The 23,392-nt window shown below is 43.9% G+C and overlaps 4 protein-coding genes across 6 annotated transcripts; 2 read left to right on the top strand and 2 right to left on the bottom strand.

Moving 5' to 3' along the window:
• Positions 1-5,559: 5,559 nt before the first annotated feature.
• Positions 5,560-7,773, top strand: LOC101764152 (lysine histidine transporter 2). Its single transcript, XM_004960615.3, has 5 exons — positions 5,560-6,037; positions 6,165-7,060; positions 7,171-7,262; positions 7,354-7,422; positions 7,507-7,773. Exons 1-5 carry the CDS (start codon positions 5,610-5,612, stop codon positions 7,603-7,605), a joined length of 1,584 nt encoding a protein of 527 aa, XP_004960672.1. The 5' UTR covers positions 5,560-5,609; the 3' UTR covers positions 7,606-7,773.
• Positions 7,774-9,413: 1,640 nt separating this feature from the next.
• Positions 9,414-11,119, top strand: LOC101770132 (lysine histidine transporter-like 2). Its single transcript, XM_004963425.2, has 4 exons — positions 9,414-9,604; positions 9,725-10,712; positions 10,790-10,858; positions 10,984-11,119. Exons 1-4 carry the CDS (start codon positions 9,414-9,416, stop codon positions 11,080-11,082), a joined length of 1,347 nt encoding a protein of 448 aa, XP_004963482.1. The 3' UTR covers positions 11,083-11,119.
• Positions 11,120-11,900: 781 nt separating this feature from the next.
• LOC101764558 (WPP domain-interacting tail-anchored protein 1) lies at positions 11,901-17,367 on the bottom strand. Of its 3 annotated transcripts, XM_004960616.3 has the most exons (5): positions 17,164-17,361; positions 16,407-16,919; positions 15,218-16,338; positions 13,325-13,495; positions 11,901-12,470 (listed from the first exon to the last, which is right to left on the bottom strand). In XM_004960616.3, the coding sequence occupies exons 2-5, from the start codon at positions 16,900-16,902 to the stop codon at positions 12,264-12,266; spliced, it is 1,995 nt and encodes a 664-aa protein (XP_004960673.1). In that variant the 5' UTR covers positions 16,903-16,919; positions 17,164-17,361; the 3' UTR covers positions 11,901-12,263. The 3 variants fall into 3 exon arrangements, with proteins under 3 accessions (XP_004960673.1, XP_012700454.1, XP_022681128.1); XM_012845000.3 differs by lacking the exons at positions 11,901-12,470; positions 13,325-13,495 and adding an exon at positions 13,508-13,999 and having other exon boundaries at positions 17,164-17,367; XM_022825393.1 differs by lacking the exons at positions 11,901-12,470; positions 13,325-13,495 and adding an exon at positions 13,508-14,002 and having other exon boundaries at positions 17,164-17,367.
• Positions 17,368-18,853: 1,486 nt separating this feature from the next.
• Positions 18,854-22,447, bottom strand: LOC101765227 (transcription factor bHLH13). Its single transcript, XM_004960618.2, has 2 exons — positions 22,245-22,447; positions 18,854-21,018 (listed from the first exon to the last, which is right to left on the bottom strand). The coding sequence occupies exon 2, from the start codon at positions 21,005-21,007 to the stop codon at positions 19,220-19,222; it is 1,788 nt and encodes a 595-aa protein (XP_004960675.1). The 5' UTR covers positions 21,008-21,018; positions 22,245-22,447; the 3' UTR covers positions 18,854-19,219.
• Positions 22,448-23,392: the final 945 nt, after the last annotated feature.

Here is a 23,392-nt window from a genome sequence, read left to right on the forward strand (position 1 = left end):
CTTGGAGAAGCACCAGGCGGGGAAGGACGGAAGGCTCAATTGGATCGTGATCATGAAGAGGCAACACCAAAGGAGAGGCGTGTTCAGAGTAAGAGGCAAAATACAAGTGTAGGGTAGACATCGCCTTGCCCAGCACCACCACCCCCAAAACCTTCCACAACTACAACCTTAGCAACACACCTTCCTCCAAAGAACCCCATAACTTGTATTATATATCCTGCATATGTGCACTTGTGTAGTTATTCTTAAAAGTTGTAACCTGCCCACAAGACCAATACTTAAAAGATATCAATGATGTATAAAAATGCTTAAAAGTCTCCAAAGCCTTCATGATAGAATGGCAATATATCATATGGATAGAACGACACATAACATAATTGCTAAAAGGATGCACACTTTATTCGATTAATATATGAAACAAGAGCACATGTACATACACTAACAGCATGCATGCACACACGCACACAAACCTACAACCACACCATGCCCTTATTTAGTTTATTGCTAAAGGCAGAGGGCCTTGTTTGTCTTCCTTAAGTGTCCTTAATTGTAAGACTAGTTTTCACTTGTGATGCCAAGTCCTTGACTCCCTCCTTATCATTTATTCCCTTTCCATCACCTAAGATGTTCTTGTTGTTCACCTTTTTATTAGTGCTCAATTCCTCAGAGCTCTGATACTTGATTTCGTTGCCCACATAAGGTGTATCCTCTTTTGGTGACCTTTCCTGGCTTGCAATTATGGTGTCATCCACCATGATCTCCTCAAACTGTAGAATGGCAGCATTCTCAGGAATTATAGAAGGTTGTCTTCTATGGCCCCAAGCAGACATAATCTTGCTGCACTTGTAAACCTCCAAAATCTATAGTTTGAAAAGGAAAATATCGAACTTGATGTTGGACTACCTTAATTTTGTGAGGAGGGAGCACATATTCTTGTCAATTTATAGGGATACTGATCCATAAATGGAAGCAATCTTCCAAATAAAAGTTAGTGGAAAGTATGACACACATATGACATGAAATCGAGTCACCAATACGTGTACCATTGTTTGCTTCATTAGATAAGTAAATCAGATGAAACACATAGACTTGCGTGTGTATTTGACATAAGCAATAAGTGCACTGCACCCTTGAAGACATGAACTTTATGTGATAAAGGATGAAGAGGGATGCAAAGGTGAAGAATCCAACAAAGCGATAAGTATATGACGTGCCATTTATTTTCTATCTAAAGCCGTCCTGATCCACAAGTAAATGCATAAACACATATCTAAAAGAAAATGTTAGTAAGAAGTATCATTGTTGGGTTCTTCTAGATAAGAAAATGTAAGAAAATACGCCAAGTGTTCATGCATTTTGCATTAGAAATAAGTGCATCACGTGCTTAAAGACATGAATTTACGTGATAAAGGTTGCTTATAAGGGACGCAAATGTGAACAATACAACAAAAGCGATAAGCCATCTAGTGTACTCGTTGTCTCTCCTTTGCTTAATTTGATTAGATGAGTGAAAAATAAACAAGTACAACAAAATGCATGTGGTTGCACAACAACCTAATTCATTCCCTCACCACAAATTAGAATAGACATTTTTTGCATAGAAATACTTTATGTGGAGCCAGTCCGATGAATAATAGTATGCATCAATGGACTAGGCCTAGGCCCAAGACAAGCAGATGCCCATATTGACAGGCCATCATTCATCCTAGCCAATACGGCATCGTATTGCCATGCCATCACTTTTTCACCACGTGGGTCCAAGCAAAGGAAGAAGGAAGCTGGTCGTATAGGATACATTGGTAGTTCAATTGGATGTGTAGTCCGTGCTGATCTTGGTAGGTTTGATTTTTTTTTTGCTTTTCTTTCCTAACTTTATTAGTGATGATCTAGTATTTATATTTAGTTTTTATTTCTGAATTATTATACATTTAACATCCTAAAAAGATTGAATTCAACATTTGCATAACCTAATTCAACAATTACAATGACTAGCTCAACTTTTTTTGTGTGGAAATGTTGAAACCATATATAAAAATTTTGAACATGTATATTCAAAATGTTGAATAGTATATACGGGTGTTGATTTTAAAAATAAAAAAAGACATATAAGACCTCATTTTGTCGCATTAATTCTAAGCAACACGACGGTTCAAATGGAAATGAAAATGGACTCACAGTCTCAGAGAAAAAAAATTGAGTTTTAAGATTGCAAATCAATTTTAACCACTCATCCCGTTGGCCAACCCCATTACGATACCTATCAGGCTATCGTCCTACTGTTCAAGCACCCCGCTGCTCTCTCCCAACTGCATGAATCCCAGTCGTTCATTTGCCTCCTGCGTCAATCTTAAAGTGGAAATTTCACAGTTATATTCCGGAAGATGTATAGGTTTTCCGAGGGTACAGTGCCTGGCGTGCGGCAGTGTCACAGACCCGCTTGGGAAGATTATAGGCTACTCCTGCTGCATTTACGGAATTCTTAATTATCTTCCATAGGATTTGGGCTTATAAGATTTATAGCATTTGAGATTAGTGCTATAGTAGATGGATGCTTGATATAAGATGGAAAAGAAGCCAACCAGCTATATGCATAACTGTGAAATAATTTGATCGGAAGAGATGTGTGGGTAATTAATTAGTTTAAAACTTGAAATGCTTTTTTTTCTTATCAAAGCATGAGCCCATTTTTTATTGTTTTTAAACTGCCTTGTTGCTTAGAATAAATGCAACATTTGAAGTGGGCTTGCCAAACGCTCGAGACCATGACTGTGGAAATCTTCACCAACCATGAGTGGCCAAGGCTTAGCGCTTAATTACTTTTTTGCTTGGTATGGCCCTTTGAGTTTTTCTTCAAAAATGTTGTAATAAGACTTGGTTGAGTGCAAAACTCTTGCGGAGGCTGGAATATATTTTTTTCTAAAAATACTTTTTTAAAAAATATGGTTGGGAATGTACTATTCAATATTTTGAATATATGTGTCTAACATTTTGGATTTACTTACTGTTTCAACATATACACACAAAATGTTGAACTAGCCAGTTTATCCAAAATTGGTAAGTGAGCCTTTAAAAAGAGGAAAAATGTTAAATTAGACATGCCATCTTTGAGAGAAGTTTCCTGACTATAGTCTGCAGAGAGCTTTTGTTGTGCAAAAGTGCAAGTCTCTAGACCTGTGCCACCATGCGTGCATCTCGTTCTCCTTTTCCACTCTAATTTCTAATGTTCTTCTCAGCTTGTCAACTGCTTCGATGGACCGTTTTGCCCATTTTATACAGGTCATAAAGTCTGCTATCGATCTTCCCGCTTGGGAATATGGACTCTGGACAGGTGTAGACAGTAGACTAGCCATCCAACCCGTCAGTTTTCTTATCATTTTTTTTAACAAACTGGGTGGGAGAGCTGCCGATTATATTAAAAAAAAAAGTTCCAGACTGAATAAATATAAACAATCAAAAAGTATAGAAAAAGCAAAGAGCTAAACAATTAAGTACACTTTGTAGACAGCATCAATCAGCATCGTGCCAGTAGAGCGGCCAGATGTTTCGCCCCAACCATAATCCACGTCGCGGTCTCATCTTTGATTCTTGCAAAGATATGTTGATAGTAGATTCCTTGCTGTTAAAGATTCTCATGTTCCTTTCTCTCCACAGTGTCCATGTAATCTTATTATTTTTTTATGATCACTGGAACCGGAAGCAACGTATTATGCGTCGTGAGGATCTTGTGCATAGACAGTAGCAGGCCAATGCAAGGTTAGCCGCTCCAAGCATCATACGAGTTGGTACCAAAGTACCCTGATTATAGCTGCCAGTTTGTGTGGGTAGCTTTACTGTAATAGTGATGCACTGATTCCGGGATAGTGGGAAAATGATACAGCCTTCTTGTCTTGCCTTGGTTCTGGTCACACCCAAGAGTCCTAGTGAAAATGTCATGCGCATGCAGTAATTGAAAGGGACATATGGATTGCAATTGCATAAAGTCATTGTGTCCTGATAAAAACAATGCATAAAGTCTTTGAGTGAAAGGAAACCTTGAAAACGATTTCATCAGGCCCAAGCAGCTGGTATACAGTACACTTGGCTCACGTAAGTAGATCGAGACCCAACAAAACGTGTACCGCCAAATAAAGTCCTAGTGAAACTTTGCCCTGCACGTGAGATAAGAAAGGGGAAGATACAATACAATACCGTCAAGTCCCCCAGTCAAAAGAAACGATGAAAACGAGATGAAAGAATCAGCACGCAGTCTGTGTAGTACTATTGCGTGAATTTCAGCATATCTACTTACCAATACCAGCTCATTTGCAATTTCGGCATGTTATTAAGCGGTGCAATTTACCATAATAATTACTCGCTGATTTTATCAGGGCTGGCTAGAATCTGCTGGCATTAATCTCCCTTAACCCCTGTTTGGTTCCTTTAATCCATGGACTAAACTTTAGTCCCTACCCTATTTGGATTCATGGACTAAAATCCATTAAAGTAGATGAACAAAGATGATATTATCCTCCTCCTCCTCCTTCCTCCTAGGCTCAGCCTCCTCCGCCTTCCGCTTCGCCTCCGCTTCCTTCACCTTCTTTCGTGCCTCGGCGTCTGCGAGCGCGCCGTTCCTGTTCCGGCAAGCATTGAGCACCGCCTGATCCCTCTCGACGCCACCGTTCCTCCTTATCGCATCCCTACACCCACCACCACCACCTCCTCCTCCTCCTCTCTTCCCCGCGTTCGGCTCCGCCTCCTCGCGGCCGAAGCCCGGCGGGATCTCGAGCTTGCCGTGGAGGTCGATACGGCAGCGCCACCGCGCGATGGAGCCTGTGGACCCGCTCTTCCGCAGCGGCCGTGAGGGCGAGGACGCCGGCGACGACCCAGGCGCCCAGAGGCAGTAGCTGTCGGGCGGCGCGCCGTTGAGCCCCGCTTCAGCATCCATCCGCAAAAGAGCTCGTCCCACAGCAGGAGGGAGGCCGGCGGCGGGGGTGGTGGGGTCGGGAGGGAGGGAGGCCGGCGGAGGGGGTCAGGCGGGAAGGAGGCAATAAATGAAGGGCAAGGGTGTCTCCAAGACTTTTTAGTCCACTTTAGTCCACCCCTCTTGGACGAGAGGACTAAGGGGGTGTTTGGATACGAGGTGCTAAACTTTAGGAGGGTCACATTGGATGTTCGGACGTTAATTAGGAGGACTAAACATGAGCTAATTATAAAACTAACTGCAGAATCCCTATACTAATTCGCGAGACGAATCTATTAAGCCTAATCAATCCATCATTAGCAAATGGTTACTGTTTTGCACCATATTATCAAATTATGGACTAATTAGGTTTAATAGATTCGTCTCGCAAATTAGACTCCATATGTGCAATTAGTTTTATAATTAGACTATATTTAATACTCCTAATTAGTATCCCAACATCCGATGTGATAGGTACTAAAGGATTTAGTCTGTTTGGCATTTTAGGGGAGAAAAAAAAAGGCCAAAATGGGTGGACTCAAGTTTAGTCCACGGTAGCCAATCAAGCATTTATCTCCTCCCTTTTCTGTTTTTGAGTGATGACTTTCTGCTACGGAGCACCCGGAATCTCGGGAATCTATGACGAGCCCGAGCGGTCTCGGATGCCCCCATGAAACCGCGCGGCGCCCACCCGCTTCCGACACTTCTCTGTGACGCACTCCTCGCACACAGATCGATCCGTCGCACGCGCCGAGTCAAGCACGGCGATCGTCATCGTCGACGCACGCATCGGCGGCGCCGCCGCCGCGCGGCCGCGACGCGACCCGGCATCCTCCCGGCGACGACGACGAACAAGGCGGCGGAAACGATTGCGGAGATGACGACAGCGGCGGCGTCGCCGGACGTGATGGACCAGTACGTGGAGACGGCCAAGGAGAGGAGGCAGGAGGAGAGGCTCAAGAACGTCAACCTCGACGACTGGCTGCCCATCACCTCGTCGCGCACGGCCAAGTGGTACTACTCCGCCTTCCACAATGTCACCGCCATGGTCGGCGCCGGCGTTCTCGGCCTCCCCTTCGCCATGTCGCAGCTCGGATGGTAGGCAACAGCGCAACGACGAACTCTGAATCCCTGATTATGTGTTTTAATTTCTTTATATATTCTGTCCGATGAGAATTGAGAAATGATGGACGCCGACGACGATCGATGGATTGACTGGATGCAGGGGCCTGGGCACGGTGGTGATCGTGATGTCGTTCGTGATCACGCTCTACACCCTGTGGCAGATGGTGGAGATGCACGAGATGGTCCCCGGCAAGCGCTTCGACCGGTACCACGAGCTCGGGCAGCACGCGTTCGGGAAGCGCCTGGGCCTCTGGATCATCGTGCCGCAGCAGCTCATCGTGGAGGTCGGCACCGACATCGTCTACATGGTCACCGGCGGGCAGTGCCTCCGCAAGTTCCACGACCTCGTCTGCCAGGGCCGCAGCTGCGCCGACATCCGCCTCACCTACTGGATCATGATCTTCGGCTCCGTCCACTTCCCGCTCTCCCAGTTCCCCAACTTCAACTCCATCTCCGCCGTCTCCGCCGCCGCCGCCGTCATGTCGCTCACCTACTCCATGATCGCCTTCTTCGCGTCGACGGTGAAGGGAGCCAGCACCGCCGCCGCCGTCGACTACGGGCTCAGGGCGTCGACGGCGACGGGGCGGGTGTTCGGCGTGCTCAACGCGCTCGGCGCCGTGGCGTTCGCGTACGCCGGGCACAACGTGGTGCTGGAGATCCAGGCCACGATCCCGTCGACGCCGGAGACGCCGTCCAAGAGGCCGATGTGGCGCGGCGTGGTGGTGGCGTACGCCATCGTCGCGCTCTGCTACTTCTGCGTGGCCTTCGGCGGGTACTACGCCTTCGGCAACGCGGTGGAGCCCAACGTGCTCATCTCCCTCGAGAGGCCGCGGTGGCTCATCGCCGCCGCCAACCTCATGGTCGTCGTCCACGTCGTCGGCAGCTACCAGGTCTACGCCATGCCCGTGTTCGACATGATCGAGACCGTGCTCGTCAAGAAGCACAGGTTCACGCCGGGGGTCCGCCTGCGCCTGATCGCCCGATCCGCCTACGTCGGTGAGTCGTTATTACTTCTTGCTCGAGAATTCGAGATCGACGACGAACGCATCTATTAATTCACCACAGCTAGACCCGTGACTGGATTGATCATACGTGTATAAATGCAGCGGCGACGATGTTCATCGGCATGACCTTCCCCTTCTTCGACGGCCTTCTCGGCTTCTTCGGCGGCTTCGGATTCGCTCCCACGACGTACTACGTACGGCATCAACAACCTTTTTCACTCTTCTTCGTTGATGATTTGTGATGATCTACAAGATGGTTCACTGATCTGGTTGCATGATGTGCAGATCCCTTGCATCATCTGGCTCATGCTTCGCAAGCCCAAGAAGTACGGTCTCTCATGGACCATCAACATTGTAAGTTCAATTTTCATCGACTGATTGATGATTTATCTGTCCGTGTTCTTACAGTTCTGAAACGCTGTGTCTTTGTTTGATCAGATGTGCATCGTGATAGGAGTGATCCTGACGCTCATATCCCCAATCGGAGGCATGCGGCAGATCATCCTTGACGCCAAGAACTTCAAGCTCTACTCTTGAGCATCCAGGATCTAAAGAATGAGATGAGAGAGAGGCTGCGTTTTACCTCGTTTTCGTTCTCTTTCATCAGAAGCAATCTATGAATCTGAAACAGATCGGTTATTGCACCCAAATTATCCATCATGAAAAAATTCTGTTCTGGAAATAAGTAATAATTCTGTTCTATCTCTTTCAATTGGCAACTTTATGGAGTAGATTTCTTCACCTGATATATATCTGTGTGGTAGCCTGATAGGACCACGTTAAGCCGCGACACATGGTGCTCAAGCCAAAACATGTGACCATCTCCTTTTCTGACGTTTCTAGTTTCTATCACTTTCCTTCATTTCTTTGTCGTTCATGTGCTCTAGCTAACATCTTATATTAACTCAAATTACAAGAAACAAATAAAGACATGTTGCTTTCAGTGATGTAACGTGCACATGTTTTTCTTTGATAAACTAGCCTAATACGTACTTCGAATGCTCATAAATTCTTTACCTAGCATCTGGTCTTTTTTTTTGTTTGACCAACGCACAATGCTTAAACCATATTTTTTTTACCTTTAATAAAAAAGATATGTAGCTCTGCTACATATTCGAGAAAAAAAAGATTCTCCTCAACCTTGAGAAAATAGCGAGGCAGTGGGGGTAGAGGATGGGCAGGTGATGGATCCATGGATCAAGTAAAAAGCACATGGCGATAGCTATTCGTGGTTTCATATCATGGTAGATACGGAAGAGTGAGGAGGCAATTGGGTGTAGGCTAACAGGTGAGAGTAGTAAAAAGGATTTTTTTTAAAAAAAAGAAACAAAGTCTATTTTACTACCTCATATATTTGTTTTGTCCATCTAACCCCTCAACAAAAATTAGGCTTGATTTACTACCAAAACTATTTAAGATGATTCAATCTACCCTTAATGAGATGTGTCTTTCTTATTTCATTGCGACTAGTTGATTTTTAAATCCAAATTTTGTGAATAGATAGAGAACATGATGGTCCATAGTAGAAGTAGAAAATATGTTAAGAATTTTATATAGTTATTTTCATATGTTAGGAACATTTAATACGAAATTGATCCTAGGTTGCAAAACTGCATGAAAAGTAATAATAGTGAAAGGTTCATAATGTATTTTAACGTAGGACATCATGTGATAAATCACCTTGTAGAATTTGAACTTAAAACTTAACCTGTATATAGATAAATACAAAAGTCAAATCTCATTAGGGTAGATTGGATCAATTAAAATGGTTGATGGAGTAAATCTAGCCTAAATTTTGTTGAGGGAGTTAAGCGGATAAAGCGAATAGGTGAGGGTAGCAAAATAGTTTTTTTTTTCTAAAAAACATACTTCATGTCATAAAACAAACAGATTCAGAAAAACCCGACGATATTGAGAGTTTGCAAAGAATGAAAGAATGCCTAACTCTTAAGAACACTGACGGATAAAAAATTAAAGGTTTATAAATATTTGACAAATGGCTTTATTGTACCCAAAAAAGGTGTCTGCAAAAGTCCCAACACAACTAGTGCCTACTCGGCTAGATGTACGGTAATCTTCTTTTGTTACGGAATTTGTTTCACATACGGCTGGAGTGTCTGACATTGGGATGCATCCTTGTCCTTTGAACCCCCGATTTCCCTAACATTGGGATAACCGTTATATCCACGAAACCTTTTTTTTTCTTCGAGTCGTATGAACCCCAGTCTCTCCTACCGCCCGATCGAAGGCCCTATGAATACGCTCCGCACGTAGGCCACCCGCCTTCCAACCTCATCAACAGATCAAACCAAATCAGACCGCAGCAACGCCGGCGATCGAACAAGATGGAGGAGTTCGTGAAGGCGCTCGAGGAACGCAAGCAGGAGGAGAAGCTCAAGAACGCCAACCTCGACGACTGGCTCCCCATCACCTCCTCGCGCACGGCCAAGTGGTACTACTCCGCCTTCCACAATGTCACCGCCATGGTCGGCGCCGGCGTGCTCGGCCTCCCCTTCGCCATGTCGCAGCTCGGATGGTACCAATGCAATAACCTCCCTGATCTCATCTTTATGTATATACATCCAGGCATCTAGTACAATCGTGGACGCCACATTGTTAATGATACTAATAAGCAACCATGGTTAACTAACTGCAGGGGCTTGGGGGCGACGGCGATCGTGATGTCGTTCGTGATCACGCTGTACACGCTGTGGCAGCTGGTGGAGATGCACGAGCTGGTGCCCGGCAAGCGCTTCGACCGGTACCATGAGCTCGGGCAGCACGCGTTCGGCCCGCGGCTGGGGCTCTGGATCATCCTGCCGCTGCAGATCATCGTCATGGCCGGCACCGACATCGTCTACATGGTCACCGGCGGCCAATGCCTCCGCAAGTTCCACGACCTCGTCTGCCTGGGCCGCCGCTGCAGCGACATCCGCCTCACCTACTGGATCATGATCTTCGCGTCCCCACACTTCCTCCTCGCCCAGCTCCCCAACTTCAACTCCATCTCCTCCGTCTCCGGCGCCGCCGCCGTCATGTCGCTCGCCTACTCCATGATCGCCTTCGTCACGTCGGCGGTCAAGGGCGCCGGCGCCGCCACGGCCGCCGACTACGGGCTCCGGGCGACCACGGCGGCGGGGCAGGGGTTCGGCATGCTCAGCGCGCTCGGCACCGTGTCCTTCGCGTACGCGGCGCACAACGTGGTGCTGGAGATCCAGGCCACCATCCCGTCCACGCCGGAGACGCCGTCGAAGAGGCCCATGTGGCGCGGCGTCGTGGCGGCGTACGCCATCGTCGCGCTCTGCTACTTCTCCGTCGCCTTCGCCGGGTACTACGCCTTCGGCAGCTCCGTCGACCCCAACGTCCTCATCACCCTCGACAAGCCGCGGTGGCTCATCGCCGCGGCGAACCTCATGGTCGTCGTCCACGTCGTCGGCGGATACCAGGTCTTCGCCATGCCCATGTTCGACATGATCGAGACCCTACTCGTCAAGAAGCACAAGTTCGCGCCGGGTTTCTTCCTCCGCTTGATCGCCCGCTCCGCCTACGTCGCCGCCACCATGTTGATCGGCATGACCTTCCCCTTCTTCGACGGCCTGCTCGGATTCTTCGGCGGCTTCGGCTTCGCGCCAACCACATACTTCGTAAGAGCTTGCACTCTTGTTTCATGAATCATGACAGCAACCTAAGACGGTTTCGCCTCCCATGATATGACCTGCAGATTCCTTGCATAATGTGGCTAATACTGAAGAAGCCGAAGAAGTACGGCCTGACGTGGTTCATCAACATTGTAAGTTTCGACCCCACTGACTGTTGATGCTTCCTTAATTTGCATGGTATTCGAATTACTGTAAACTTATAATCCGTTCGTGTTCTCATTACTGTTCCCGGTTGCTGTGCTTTTGTGTTGATCAGATCTGCATCGTGATCGGTGTGGTGCTGACGCTCGTCTCCTCCATTGGCGGCCTGCGGCAAATCATCCTTGACGCCAAGAATTACAAGTTGTACTCTTAAGCATTGCAAGTTGTACTCTTAAGCATCCAGGAAGAGAGAGGGGACAAATATTTTTTTCTGACGCTTTGGTTTATCTTCAATGATTGATTCCTTATACACAAGTATATCTCCTTACCGTACGTGTTTAGGACAGTAATCCCCTATCTGCTCAATCGAACTGATCTGAACGCAAATCGGGCAGGTCTCAGTTAATACTATTTGTTGCTGCTTTTTGCTCCTTTTAACTTTATTTTTCTAGCAACAAGGATTGCCGAACTGCCAGGCTGGGGCTTCAATCCTTCAACCAAAATTCTAGCGAGATGGTAGAATTTAAAAAAAAGATCAAATTGAAGTTGCCAGCAGCTTTTGCCAATTTCGCCTGTTGTAACTAGTTCCCTTTTTATTTTCCTTCTTCAATCCACCGCTTCAACATTTAGAGGAGGCAAAGGTTCACAAATCACAATACATTTGGAACAATGTAGCTAGGAATGATTTTGATGGGAAACGGAGGAAATTGATAGAATAAACATATAGTAAAAATTACACTTAAATTTCGAGGACCATCACGAGACTTGAGTTTTATCCAACAAGCTTTTTCGAAACGCATTTTTAATTGCAGAATCAGCTTCGAGGCTACCCCGTGGTGTACAGCAGGTATTCGCTATGCCTTTTCTGGCTCATGAATCATATGACTATGAACAGAGTTCAATTCCCTAGCCTGTGAGCTTTGTTTCCATGATCACATTTATCTTGTCTATGAGAAAAAAGGGGACTACTGGTCAGCGAGCATATCCAGGAAAATATTTGCACAGACTTGCATCTTGAGATTAGAAGATGTCGAACGATGATAATGTATTCGACAAACAGAATATAGTTCCCTCGGACGATAACCAAACAATATAGTTCCAGTGTTTACATTCCGGTTTTGCTAGCAGTAATTACTGCCCAAGCAGAAGATTAAACGGAGTAATACGTTTCCATCTACAGTTAGGCAAGAAACAAATGCCAGGGTAGTAAATACTAGTTACAAAATATACCTCGTCACTAACATTCTTTTCCTCCACAAAGCAGCAGTAAAAATGCAAGGCGCCAGCACAAACTCTACAACATGTACAACACTCAAAATTGCTCAATTCAACGGAAACAAACTACAAAGACCATCAAAAAGGGAGCAAAGATCGTGTCAGCACAAAATTAGACGATCATGCTGTGCTGCCATCTTCGTGGAGCAAGAACACAACAGCAGCGACCAACAAGACCAGAAATGACACAAAAATATATTTCCGGTTCAGAAGTGATGGCTCTATGGTTCGCACTGTCTCATGAGCATCATCTGAGGAGGAGTCATCCTCTGCTGGAGTGTGCGCCTTAACTTCATCCTTGTACAGAAGATCTGCTGGTTTCTCCGCCTAGATACAACATGGAAACAAGTTATATTCCTGACACAGGTGAAGAGTTTCAGCAACTCTGAAGGCCAACCAAATGCAGAAAGCTACAATGCAAGAAGTGGCAAAAGGGATCCAAGATGCACATGCGTTAGCAAGTCAAAGCTGCATTTACAATCACAATGGCATGTGACTTTTTCCTAAGACTAATGTTTTACACTCTGAAAATCAGATGGATAAGCAACAACTATGCATGTGTAATAATGCATGTATAATATGGTGCAAAGGTGCTAATGGTAGGAAGAATATAAACACAACTCATTTTAAATATGTCTGGTTTCTTCTGAAGGACAAATTACAAACAATTAATCACTCTGGCAGCAATGGCATATGTCTGAAAGGGGAAAAAATGTTTTTTGAACTACTACAATTATATGCATAATGGAACAGATAAAAGACAAAGAAAAGATTGCAAATCTCCATTGGTTTAGCAGAATAAATGTTAAAGAACATTTGATGCATGGGGTGAATATATATATTTAAACCAATACTCCAGACTGTATTCTGTAAATAACAGTGTGACTTCGTCTAGAACAAGTACTAAGGAAGCATAACCTAGATGTCCAAAGCCCAACTCTGCTTCAGCTGTACTCGAACTCAAGCCAATCCCAGGCCATACCAAATAAATTAGGGCTTGATTAGTTCCTGCCTGCCAGGCAGCTTGCCGGCCAGGCAGCGACGCCAGCCACAGGCATCCAAAATCGGACGCCTGGGAGCGCTCACTGCACCAGGCAGGTTTGCTAGGTCTTGAAGTAAACAGGCCCTAATAACTTGCCAAATCTACTTGGAGCAAGATATGAGACATAGCAACAAGTCACCTCAGTTTGTGATGACGAAGAATCTGGAAATATTTCCTCAGCTTTTTCAGTGGACTGAAGTTCAGTATGTTTGGCTTTGGCAGTAGCCTTTTTGCTCATTTGTGAGCTAACATTAACACGCTCTTTGTACTTCTGGGCCAATATCTTGTTCTTCTTTGTTAACGTAGCAATCTGCAACCATTAGGAAGGGAGAAAACAACATATTAACCCAACTATATTCATAATCATGCAAAATAGTTTCAAAATACATAGTCTAGATCACAAAACCTGTTTCGAATAGATATGACTAAGAAACAGTATCGGCATATGGGCTGTATTAGTATCGTAACAAACTATATCTATGGTATATAACACGCTCAATAGCGAATAGAGAACTGGCAAGCTATTGCTAAAACTAACCAAATTAACTACTTGAACAAAACTGGTTCCTTAAGAGTTAAGACACTAGGTAGAACATGATTCCCACAGTATTTTAGCTGAAGCATCTGGTGACTTTTCTATAAAGCCGGCATATAAGATGTTCTTTGTTGGTAATGTTAAGTTTGAGCCCTGGGAGCACATCCAGAAGTCATGGGCTTCTCCATGGTCCAAATTTTCATATGGCTCGCCATCCATAACAGGTGGTGGACGGCAGAAAGATTGGCATGCTGCAGGTGTCCACACCCCAAGTTGTACCTGCTATGTGACCAAGAAGAAGAAACGATTACTTGCCTTCTGGCTGGCTGTGTATTTGCAAGACAGGTGTAGTTCACACAATCACATGGCTGCAGAAAACTGGACTATTGGAGGCCTTGCTGAGCAAGATGATGAGATCAAAGTCTGGTGGCAAGAGGCAGAAAGGGCCCTGGACAAACTTGAGATCGAAAGTTTTCAATTCACTAGTGATCCTAGATCTTTTTGGATTTGTAACACTTAATGACTGCCTCTCTAATGGAGCCTCCCCAAGTGTGCAACTTGTCATGCGTGAATAGACAAGGCTAGCCTATGGTGCACTGTAGGAGCAAAAGGGCTGAGGGCTTTGCTGCCTTGATCGAGTTGTTTAGGTACTAGGTCGTGTGTCCTTATTTTTCCTGGCACATACGTAACTTTTGTTTGTGTGTGAGTCTCCCTCTTTTTGTTTCTTTTTTCCCTCACCTTGTGAAACTTATCCACTGTATGTACCAAAGTAAACTAATATTAACCATAAACTGAGAAAATCGAGTTGAAAATATCCTTGGAACGAACCAAGGTATTTATCAATACTTCAGTACTCACAGAAAATAAGGTATACAATAGTGAGCCAGCTTTATATCTCAAGATTCTACAACACAAAGCAAACAAAGTGATATCAAATTGATAATTTGGGTATCATGTCTTGTTGATCCAAATATGCAGCAGCTTGGTCAACATGTATCAACCAATCTCTAAGTCACATGAGTGCAATCCATAATATTGTCTTCAACCCCATATAGGCATCTGCTAACAAGAGAATCAAACACTCCTAAAGATATATATACAGTTCTGTCCAAATATGGTTTCTGCATAGCATACAAAATGCAGTTCTAAGCAAAATGCTTGCCTTGCTAGTGACTATATGGTTTCTGCATCCATACTACTAACCTCTAAATTTGGAATCCAAAAGACAAACCCATACAGTGTCTAGGGCGCAGAACTCAAACGCTCCAAAACAAGAATTCTTCTGAATCAAGTATGCATTATATGGATACTAAACTACACTACACGATGTACAGATGTTTATACAGAAACAACAATGAATATGATACTTGCAATTTTCTTCTGGAAATATGGTACTAAATTACATGTCTACATTACCATGATGTATAGATTTTATACAGAAACAACAATGAATATGATACTTGCAATTTTTTTCTGGAAATATATGCGTGCATATACCTGAAGATGAAGTCGTTCTCTTTCCAGTGCCAGTTTTCTGACCAAATCAGTAATGATTTTAGTTCTGATACCAATGTCCTTGGCAGTGGACACCTTTGCATGATTGGCTTCGCGTAGCAAGTTCTCTAGATTTTCTACTCGACCTCTTACAAATGCTAGCTCTTCACTAAGTTCTAAATTTGTGTCTGTCAACAGTGTGCACTTCGATTCAGCACTCCCAGCTCTAGATTCAGCCTTTGAAACTTTGCCCTTCAGATCTTCGATCATATTTTCCATATCAGACATCGTTGATTTCAGCATACCCTGCTGTTCAACAATGGCATCAACTGCTGCCTTTGCATGCTCCAATTGGGTATTTGACTCTTTAAGTTTCTTCTCCAAAAGGTTTGCTTTATCTGACTTTTCACTTTTCAGAGCACTTAGCTCCTCATTAAGCTCTATATTAGCTTGAGTTAGCTGCATACACCTTATTTCAGCATTCTGTGCTCTGCATTCTGCTCGAGAGACGTCACCTTTGAGATTCTTAATTGTATTTTCCAATGTGCTCAACTCGGAGTGCAATGCATTTTTCTCCTCCTGGCTTGTTTCTTCTGATTCCATTGCGGATTGCAGTTGGGAATTGGATTCGTTCAACTGTTTTTCTAATTCCTGGAGTCTATACTGCAGCGATATTACTTCAGCTCCAGCTTTGTTGCTATCTTCTTCCACCTTCTCTGGGCTATTTTCCAGAAAAGATAGTTTTGTCAAACTTTGTTCTAATTTTGACTTTAGATCATCTTCCCTACATTTTTGCGCGCTTATATGGAACTGCATGGTATTAAGCCTATTTGCAAGTTCCTTTGAAGTTCCAAACAGTAGCTCAGAAGCATTTTCTGCTTCAAACATTCTACCTGAAACTGTTTCAGTTGATTCCTCCAGGAAATATATTTCCTTTTCCTGGTGATGGAGCTTCAGCTTGAGATCTTCTATGACAGATTTTGAATCGGAAAGCTTCTTTTCAAGATCTAGCTCACTTGCTATGGATTGTTCTAACATATGCAAAACGTTTCTGTGTTGATCTTCTGTCTGCATGCCAGTTTGATATGGCAGATGGCCATTTTCACTTCCAACACCTTCAACCCCTGTACACATGCAGTTAGAGGAGGATAAATTTGATTCTTATACAACCGATGGAGAAGTGAGTATTTACCTTCCGTCTCATGAATAAACTGTATGGCTTTCTCAAACTTTGCAGACTCGTTCCTAATATCAGCAATTAGCTCTTGCATCTGCTTCAAGGTCATCGTAGCAGCATCCAGTTTAGCTTTGACCTTGCCTCCAGACTCTTCTTCATAAACCCTATGCTCTATACCTCTAATATCAGCTTGAAGAGAACTAATCAAGTTGACTAACTCCTTGACTTCTGCATCAAGAATGCCATACAAGATGTCCAATTCAAAAGCACTCTCCGCAGTCTCGGACGAAATAGATTCATCTTCAAATGTAGGAGGCTCAAAGTCGGTGGCTCGACGAGCTATTTCCATGACCAGCATCTCCAAATTTAGCAATTTCTCAGAGGCGAATGCAAGGTCAAGCTCAACTCTAGTGAGAATCTCTACATTGCTTGCTTCAGAGTTCATTGCATCTCCATACGGCGGGGCGCTTTCTTGGAAATCGCTGTCGTCTCTGTAGATCACCGTATCCATGATTCTCGTCGTGCCTCCTGCACATTGAGCCGCAGAAACGATGTATTGCTCAAATCAACACGATAACTTTAAACAACAACGGCAAAGACGAAAAAATAAAGCCCTGGCTGGCCCAGCACAGGGCACGGTCGTGTACGCCCAATAATTTTTTGCCAAAAATCGAAGTTAGTGGGTATGATACATGTGTATATACTAATAACTGGGTCAGATCCGAATTAGGATGCTCGGTTCAGCACAGCAGCAAGGGAAGGGAAGGCGTACCTAGTGGGTGATCTTCGCCGGCGAAGCGCAGATGAAGTCGCCGCCGCTCGCCGAGCGCCGCAGTCGCCGGCGATGAACTGAGACTTAGCCACTATGGATCGGATCGAGAGAGAAAAAGCGCAATACTGAGAGAGAAAAAGGCAGGGATAGTTTGGGGAAAGGAGAGGAAGAGGGTACGGGATACCTCTAGGCTCTACCGCTCTAGCACTGAGGACACCACGTCGTTTCGGCAGTAGCATTTTTTTTCTCTCCCTTCCTCCCGCTGCTAGCTTGCAAGGTTGAAAATGTTACCTTATTTTGTTTGGTATTTTTTTTCGAAATATAGACACGGAAGCTCACGTGTACGTATGCACACACTCATTCTTACGAATATATGTATACAATTCTATTCCTACGATCATCTTAAAGGGGCTGAGTCGGGCAATGGGCAAATCCCGACATGAACGAAATCACCATAAGCCTCTTGCTATTGATAAATACATCACCTACCATTGAAAAAATAGTGTGGTTAAAAAAAATACAAGTGTCCATGCTAAATCGAGGGCTGAATTCGAATGGACATAATCTACTACAAAGAAATATTACTGGTTAAGCTAAGCTCAGTTCGTTTTCATTTGGTATTCGAGTAGCAATTGAACGGTAAAAGTTAAAAATCTTAAATATGATCAATAAATGATTTCATACCTCCATATGGGTCTGGGATGGCATATAAGGCAATAAGGCGTGAAAACTTTTTCAATGTCAAAATTTTTTTACAACCATTATAAAAATTCTCTTAAAATATTCTAATAAAATCCAAAAGGTACAAAGGGAAAAATAACTTTAATAAGATATTTTTAGGAAATTCAAAAGATTTTAAAATTTCAAAACCTAAATAAAACAAAATAAATTATTAAAATATTCGAACTTATTGGCCAACCGTTTATGTTGCTTTTACTCGATATAGGAAAGTATATTCGTCACCGACATTACCCACGTCCGGCTCATCAAATATGTCTGTGTCAAGCTGCTCTATTCCTCCTGCCGATTCCAATCGCCATGTCTTTTGCATTTGGCTTTTGCTTGTGGTTCTCCATGGCTGGCCACATGACCCTTTGGCGTTGTGTCCTCTCTCGTGCTGAGCCTTTGCTCCTACCCGTCCCGGTGTTGTGCTTGTGCCGCTCCTGGTCACTGCCTGGCTGTGCAGCAGCTAATGGTTCACGGTCACTTGTCTTCGTGACATAAACTGGGGCATGTCTCGTTGGATAATGAGCAAAGGATGGCCTAAATGGTTTGAGGGAGCGTCGAATTCTCGGACCGAGAAGACAGCTTTAATCTGGTATTTAATGGAATGAGTAACCTTCTTCCCGAAAAGAATAGAAGACTCGGTCCAGTTCTGAGTTTTCACCTGATTCCCAGAAATATGCATTCATGATATTTCTAGTATAGTTCACTTGAGTAATGATCAGCCTTACCACAAACAACAAAAACAAGAATTGGGTTGATGGTTGGTCTGTTTGAACGGTGATACGTGTTGTCGGAGTGAGCTTGTTGAAGCATGATGCACAGTTCATTAACAGCAAGGACTAGTGAGCCATAGTAGTATCAAAAGCTTCCTGGTGACTGATGAGAAAGGATTCAAAGACAGTGGTTTCGTTACACAAAAATAGGTGCCAACACAAAGCACATCAAAATATGGCATACGATAGTGTTGACAACAAAGGTCTCCATCCAAACATCATATAATAATATGATCAAGTTGGTCGAATTGAATGATACATATGTCAGTACTGTCAAAATGTTTTCTCTTTCAAAAGTAAGAGCATTCTTCCCCATTTCAACAGCACTCCGATCAGTCTCCCATAAGACAAACAATTGATGAATCACGTGAACAAACAGTTACACATTTTACAATGGTGAGTTGTACTTACAGATTTGTCTTTATATGTAAGGATCTGAGCTCTATATGTTGATATACCACCTATACCGATCATCAGATACCAATAGGTGTCATAGTAGTTACCAATTCACAGCCAGCAAAAATGATCTGTCTAAAATATCAAGTTGTCATTTAATTCTACACGGATCTAGTTACATTAGAAATAGAGGCCACCAATTTGTTTCGTGTATGCTGTTCAGAGCCAGGGGACTTGATAACAAAGGAATGCACAACTGTACCATTGTTGGCTGTGACCTTTGATTCACCTACTTTGACTTCTGCCTCTTCAAATGCTTGAAGGACCTTCTTTATTGGATGGTTATCAATCGGTGACACTACTTGAACAAGAATCTCACCATGCACCACCTGGATGTCTACTTCAGGCCTAGTTGTTTGCTCACTGGCATCTACCTTGCCACACTCCAAGAGCTTCTCACGCTCTGCTTCCATCTTCTCCAGCTTCTTCTTGAGATCAGTTATATGTGTTACAGCATCTTCCAGAATGGATGCTTTGTCCATTTTTGAGATGTTGGGCACAATGGCTCTCAGTGCACAGAACCGCTTGTTGAGCTTTTCCCTCCTTTGGCGCTCAGCCTCAACATGGCTAAGTGGTTGCTCCTCCCTCCTGTTCGTTGGCTTCCTTTCCCTTTTCCTTGGCTGTCGGTCCTCTCTTTCCTCCTTAAAAAGGCCGTCAATACCACCATTTTCCCCATCCAACATTGCTTTTTGTGAAATCAAAACACCAAACTTGGAACTGGACCCTACACGAAAATCTATTTGCATTGGTCCCCGGGGCTGAGGTGGTGGTTGGGTCAAGATCTGCTCTGGCTTCTGAAGCTGAAATGGGCTCACTCCAGTGACAGGAGTAGATCCATTGCTGCGATGTGCAGCCTCACTTGTCACAACTAAGATACCATTGCCAAACTTCTGCTGATGAGAATTTAGGCCTCGAGCCTGACTCCATGTGAAATTCTGCAGACCTTTCCGGAGATTGGGTAGCAACATGTTGTCACCACCACTGCTCTTCTGTTCATCCCTTGAGCCTCCATCCACCTTTGATGGGTCAGCTCCTTCGGTGGCTGAAGGTTGGCTGATATTCAAATCCTTCCCAAAAATCTTTGTTGAACCTGGTGACATTTGGACAGAAGTATTCTCCTCATGCTTCTCAATGGCTGCCCTGGTACTGTACGTCCCAAGAAACAAGGACCTTATAGTTTGCAGAGCTTCAGCACTCTCAGGTACATTCTGGGTTGAGCCTACCTCGAGTACACCGGCTTTGAATGGCACAAGCACAATAGTCTTAAGCCCCGCTGCATTTGCAAGGAAACCCCGGTAACAATAATTTGCTGGGGAAACCTTGAGCTCATTGTTTGGAATCCAAAGGGGTCTGCCTGCAGCAAACACTTTCCCAGGACCACCAACATGACGTGGAAATGAAAAATACATAGATGCTAGAAAGAATATCTCTGTGTCAGTGACCTGGTCAATTCCAGGAGCATAATCCTCCTCATCAGCCCCAGCAAATGCTGTGTGCAGCCTCTGCAGCACCCGCTTCCGTATCTTCTGTCTAGTCACTGAAGATGCATCACCAGCACCAACAGAAGTAGCAAAACCAATCTCACCATCATGGGGTTCACGGCAGGATCCATCACCCCAGCCAAGAACAACGGCACCAGACTTTGTGCGTGCAAGTTGCCAGAAGATGGCATAGTTCCAATGAAGGCTCTGACCATCAGCCTCAACCAGGTTCTGAAGTTTATTTTGCAGATCTGCCAACACAGATGCTGCTACAAGACCTTCAGATATGGCACCACCACATTTTGTAAGATACGTGTAGGCATCCGAGCCCAGAACAGAAGCACAGAGGGCTTTGTCTTCCTCACTCCAGAACCCTCCAATGCTTACCTCCTCGATCTCTGTCTTCATCAGAGCATTGCCTGCTCAAAAGTGCTATTAGTCAGGTAAAAGGAACAAGACAACCATAACAATTCCTGCATTGGTTGGCTAACCCAACAATTTGAAAACAAAAGTAATGCTGAAAGAATGCATTTCCAATTCCTTTTCCTTGCCACAAGGAATGCAGGTTATCAACCACCTACAACACAAATGATAATGTGGGTATAACTTGAATTTGTGGATACTATATGTACACGGGACACATTAGGAGTAGAAAAGCATTCTACTTTTGTTTTGAAAAAGCTCTCAGTTCAGATAGAATGAGGGTCTCCAAAACCCAATGGCATAGGTTTAAATCCTACAGAGCGTGATTCCATCTACCGTATGATGAAACAGAGTAAATAAAACAACTTAAAAGAAAGTATACTGGACCACAAAAATTCCAAGCAACAGGTGGGACTCTCCTCCATCCCTCTTGGGCAGATTTGGGGCCAATTGGATTCAATCCAATTAAAGGTTGAACAAGCAATATGCTCACTCCCTCAAGAACTTTGTTTATTTCTGAACTAATGGAAGTTTGAACACAATAAATGTTTCGACATCTTACATCATGGCTACGGCAGTGTGAACTGCGGCACATGAATCCATTTGAATTTAGGTTTGGGACCACATTGGAATGGACTGGATAGTTCAATTCTGGTGCTCATTCCATAAAGAAAGACTAGATATGGACTGAATTAGCCATAGTACATCTCAAGCAGACTTCAGATGGATAAATCAAACTATTGCAGAACTACGTATATAAGGTGCCTTATATAAAAAAAATATAGATTTTGGCTAGCAATCTATGAGAAACTACACGTTTTTTTAGAGGTCTGAGTGTCTGACATGCACGATTCTCTTCCACATTAATTCTTTGATAGAGCCCTTAAATCCTAGTTCTGTTATAGTTTGGTCAACTTGTCCCTAGCTACGGAAAAAAATCAGTAAAATGACAGCAATAGATGCCTAAACTCGAAGTCTCGAACTAAGAAGCGAAGTTGCTAACTACAAATGTGAAAAATCCAACCAGGAATTCCAGACTAGTCGCTCATGCAGTCATGCTCAGGGTAACAGGGGGCCATTCTCTTTGCAAAATAACGAACCTAGTTGGTACAATACATGTATGCACTTTGTAAATGGATCAGATCCGAATACAGATAGCTTACATTTGGGGTGCTCGGTTTTGCACAGCAAGAAGGCAAGGGAAGGGAAGGGGCGAGCGTACCTGTTGGATGCTCGTCGCGGGCGAGAAGGGCTGGATGAAGATCTGGCGAAGGGCTGCGCCGCTCGGCGTCGGCGAGTCGTCGTCGGCAGGAAAGAAAGGCCACGAGATAGGAAGGGCACGGGAGGTCAACGGGAGAAGGAAAAAAAAGTCGAGCGAGGAGGCGCTCGGGGCGACGATGAATGATTTGCAGGATGTTTCGGGAGGATGGCGACTCCCGCAACTGGATCTACTTTCTCTCCAGTGCTTGTTGGGCTGCTTTTTTTTTTTCTGGAAATAATATTGCACTCCCAGTGTAATTTGGCCTTAACCGGTTCCCAGCATTAGAAAAATTAAGCCAATGTCAAAGATACTCCCCCATTTAAATTGTAAGTTATTTTAATTTTTATAAATATAAAATTTTTATAATATATTTAAACGTAACGTATCTAAGAAAAATCATATACATAGCATGTAATTTGGGAGGGGAGTATGTTATTAGAAAAATTAAGCCAACATTACATCCGGAGTTCTGTTATGCAAAAGGAAAAAGAAAAAATTCTATTTTCACCTTCCAACTATAGCAGCGGCGGTAAGGACCATCCAATTGTTAAAACCGGACAATTTTAACTCTTTGGGTGGTTTCAAGAGCGGTTTTGCATTTTTTACAAAATTAATTTTTTTATGATTAATTAAAATTCGTAACTATTTCATTTCAAATAAAAAAATCAAATTAGTGCTAAAAGGATATTGAAAATGTAACCTATTATATTTTGGCATTATTTGAATATTATTTGTTCACGTTCCTTTTTATTACGAGCAATAAAATATTAGAAAAGGACAGTGCAGTGATCAGATTTCACTGCCACGAGACGTCGAACAACAGCAAAAGAAAACAAGCACACCAATTAGCAAGGAATTTCGATATTTGACATTAAATTCGCACGCCTCACTGTTCATAACCTCTTTTGATTCAGATGATTTCCTCCCCCTTTGTCACTTTCCTTTTTTTTTTCCCGTTTTCCAAGCCCGTTTTGCCCTTTGCCTTATCCTCAGCGTCAACTTCTGGGCAAAGCAGGGGCGCCGCCGGCGCCGCTGGAGCTTCACCGGCGCGAGGATTCCGGCCACCAACCGGGACAGGAGGAGCACTGGGAGAGTGAGGAGACGATGGG

This window comes from Setaria italica, chromosome III, assembly GCF_000263155.2.
Source record: "Setaria italica strain Yugu1 chromosome III, Setaria_italica_v2.0, whole genome shotgun sequence".
In the NCBI taxonomy this organism is placed as follows: Eukaryota; Viridiplantae; Streptophyta; class Magnoliopsida; order Poales; family Poaceae; genus Setaria; species Setaria italica.